We start from the raw sequence: 3483 nt of genomic DNA on the forward strand, positions 1-3483 counted from the left end.
GATGCACCGTACGGGCGCCCCCCCGCTCCCGTCCGCGCCGCGCAGCTCCTCGGGCGGGAAAGCCCCGCCCCCTCCGCGCAGGCGGAGGCACTTGCGCCCAACTCCGCGCGTCCCCGCACCGCTCCGCGCGCCCCGGCTCTATTTGTTTACAATCGATTACGTCACCCTCCCGTTCGCCGGCCCCGCCCCGCCTCCTGCCGTCACAATGGTGCGATCGCGCGATTGGCGGCGGCGCGCCCCCGGCGCCCCGACGCCACTTCCGCCCGCCGGCGGCTATAAGAGGCGGCGGTCGGCGGGCAGCTCCCTTCGCCCCTCGCAGCAGGAGATGCGGGGTGTGCTGCCGCGGCCGCCGCTGCTGCCGCCGCCCCCCTGCCGCAGGAAGAGGAGGCGGAGGCTGCCGCCCCCGGGATGTGATCTGGGCTCCGCCGCCCGCTCCTCTCCCAGTTAGAGCCGCGCCGCCCCCGCGCCCCGTCCCGCTCCGCGCCGCTCGCCCCGCGCCCCGTCCCGTCCCAGCGCCGGCCGCCCCGGAGAGCTGGCTGCCGCCCGCCGCCGCCTCCATGCATCCCGCCCTGTACACCCGGGCCAGCATGATACGCGAGATCGCCGCGGCCGTGGGCTTCATCTCCAAGTTCCTGCGGACCAAGGGGCTGATGAACGAGCGGCAGCTGCAGACCTTCAGCCAGAGCCTGCAGGAGCTGCTGGCAGGTGAGGGCGGCGCGGGCGCGGCGGGAGCCGCTCCCCCGCTCCGGCCGGGGAGCCGCGCTGCCCCCTCCGCCGCGGGGCCGCCTGCCCGGGCCGGGCGGGGTGCGGGCGGCACCTCCGGCCGCGGCAGCGCCGCGCCCCGCGGGCGGCCGGAGAGGGGGGAAGGAGAAGAGCGGCCCCTCCGAGGGGCTGGAGCCGCCGCGGGGGGCGAGCGGGGCTCCGCGGCCGTGGCTCGCCCGTTCCGGGGACCCCCCGTGCCGAGCCGGGCCCCGGCGGGGGCGGGCGGCAGGAGCGGGCTGTAAACAAAGCGGGGTCGGGCGTCGCGCAGGCAGCCCCCCCTTGGCTCCGTAGACAAAGCTTTCGGAGCAGCCCGGACTTGGGCTCCGCTCCAAGGGCTCCAGCCGCCCGGTTTCCAGAAGGAAACCTGCTGCGAAGTGGCTTTTTTGTCAAGTCAAATTCAGTGGTGGACGATGAGTCTCAGTTTCCCTTTCTTCTGGAAACATCTCGTAGCCACCCGACAGTGTCGGTTAGGATCAAATGCCGAGGGTTTCTTCGGTGCCCTGTGGGTTTTGTAATCCTGAGCCCGTGTCCCAGTGTGCTGGATAGTGGCTACGAGTAGCCTCAGACCGATTGGGTTTTGGGTGGGCTAAGACTCCTGAGGTAAGTGAAGTCATTGGTATCTTGCCCTGGAAAACAGGCTGGGAAGAGCCGTGGTGAAATACAGCTTGAGTCAGTCGGTAAATGCTGCCCAGCTCCTTCGCTAGTTATTTTTGGGTGTTCTTAGAATGTGAGGCACTAAGCATGGGTGTGATCTCAAGAGGATGCTGGAAAGGTGCTTTTTTTGCCGCCTTGGTTCCTGTAGTTTTGAAGCCCTTGTGTTTTCCTGCTATGTATGTAATTACTCTTTTAATATTTGTTTCTACGAATGCTAGGAAGTTGTGTTTCACCCCCTCAAATGGCAAACATTGTTCTCTGTCTATGTTAGCATGAAAGAGTAACTTAGTATATGAGTACTTCCCAAGGGACACTGCACTTATGCAAATAATCAACAAAAAGAAAGGCTTTAATGATTTTTCAGGTCACTTTTTCTAAAATAGTAAGTCTCTCAACATCCTGAGCTGTGAAATTTGGAGAGAGCAATGTTCACTGTACATCTTATTGAATACAGACTTAAGGAGGATAATCTTTTTTTTTTTTATTTTATAGAACATTATAAACACCACTGGTTCCCAGAAAAGCCATGCAAGGGATCAGGTTACCGATGTATCCGGATCAACCATAAAATGGATCCTCTCATTGGACAGGCAGCACAGCGGATTGGATTGAGCAGTCAGGAACTGTTCCGGCTTCTTCCAAGCGAACTCACCCTATGGGTTGACCCGTATGAAGTGTCCTATCGTATTGGAGAGGATGGCTCAATCTGTGTGCTGTATGAAGCTGCACCAGCAGGAGGTAGCCAAAATAACACCAACATGCAAATGGTAGACAGCAGAATAAGCTGTAAGGAGGAACTTCTCTTGGGCAGAACTAGCCCTTCCAAAAGCTACAATATGATGACTGTATCAGGTTAAGATATAGTCTGTGGATGGATCACCTTAAAATGGATGGATAAATTTGGTTTTTACTTTGGGTGGGCACCTCTGGGGATGGATTATGGAATTTAAACCATGTCACAGCTGTGAAGATCTGGCACACGTTAGAGTGGTATACTTTAAAGTGACAGTGCCATAGTTTGGACAGTACCTTTCAGTGATTTAATAGCCTGTGAGTCAAAATGATTGCAACTTGCTAGGGAGTGAAGAAGATCTAGGAAGGGTCAGTTTCTCCAAGACATGTTACTTAATTTCTACACCGATTTTCAATGCCAATCTGTATTTATAAAGTGATTCTCTGCAGTAGGTCTTGCAGAGTAAATTTGCACTATTACATTTATGAATTATTAGCATTTTTGGCAGCTCAGTAACAAGACTTACTGTTATGAACATGATAGTACTGGAAATTTTATTTTTCAGACTTTTACCTAGCACTTACAAATATGTATAAATGTACATAAGAAACTGTAAGTATGACCTGGGGAAATGGTCAGATCTTTACACTGGCCTCAAAAGTATTAAGTGATAAGAATGCCATGGCAACAGGCTTTAAAAAGACCATATAAAGACACTGTCTGAACTGTGGTGTTAGCACCAGCCAGCTATCTGTACATTTGCTAGCTTGTAGTTTTCTAAGATTGAGTAAACTTCTTATTTTTAGAAAGTGGAGGTCTGGTTTGTAATTTCCTTGTTCTTAATTGGGTAAAAGTCTTTTCCACAAACCACCATCTATTTTGTGAACTTTGTTAGTCATCTTTTATTTGGTAAATTATGAACTGGTGTAAATTTGTACAGTTCATGTATATTGATTGTGGCAAAGTTGTACAGATTTCTATATTTTCAATGAGAAATTTTTCTTCTCTCTATAATAAATTGTTTCCTATCTTGGCATTTTAATTAATCTCTTGTCGTGATTACATAGGATCAGTTAAACTATTTTTGTCTCACAGTAGAGATGAAATAGGTACTATAAAGGCTTAAGAACATCAATGGCACCCTGATGCTAGGGAACACTTGGTGCAGACATGGATTAATGAAGACCTCGTATATAAATGCATGGGAAGTTTAGGGAAACACAATGATGTACATGTCACTTTAAACCTTTTAAAAATCAGTCAATGTGGAAATAACTCCAGGGCCAATAATTCCAGGATATGAGGAAAAGGTACAGAAATAACATCCACCAAAG

At 51.8% G+C, this 3483-nt stretch overlaps 1 protein-coding gene across 1 annotated transcript; it reads left to right on the plus strand.

Annotated features, from left to right (window-relative positions):
• Nucleotides 1-297: 297 nt before the first annotated feature.
• On the plus strand, nucleotides 298-3191 carry BTG1 (BTG anti-proliferation factor 1). Its single transcript, XM_082308624.1, has 2 exons — nucleotides 298-705; nucleotides 1909-3191. The coding sequence occupies exons 1-2, from the start codon at nucleotides 558-560 to the stop codon at nucleotides 2271-2273; spliced, it is 513 nt and encodes a 170-aa protein (XP_082164750.1). The 5' UTR covers nucleotides 298-557; the 3' UTR covers nucleotides 2274-3191.
• The last annotated feature ends 292 nt before the right edge of the window (nucleotides 3192-3483 follow it).

The sequence above is a fragment of the Platalea leucorodia genome (genome assembly GCF_965183815.1).
Source record: "Platalea leucorodia genome assembly, chromosome: 4".
Lineage (NCBI taxonomy): Eukaryota > Metazoa > Chordata > Aves > Pelecaniformes > Threskiornithidae > Platalea > Platalea leucorodia.

Excerpts from the sequence above, each read along its gene's own strand:
- BTG1 (XM_082308624.1), top strand. The coding sequence starts at position 558 with ATGCATCCCGCCCTGTACACCCGGGCCAGCATGATACGCGAGATCGCC. Across the intron at positions 706-1,908 it reads CCTGCAGGAGCTGCTGGCAG|AACATTATAAACACCACTGG; the intron begins GTGAGGGCGGCG and ends TTTATTTTATAG.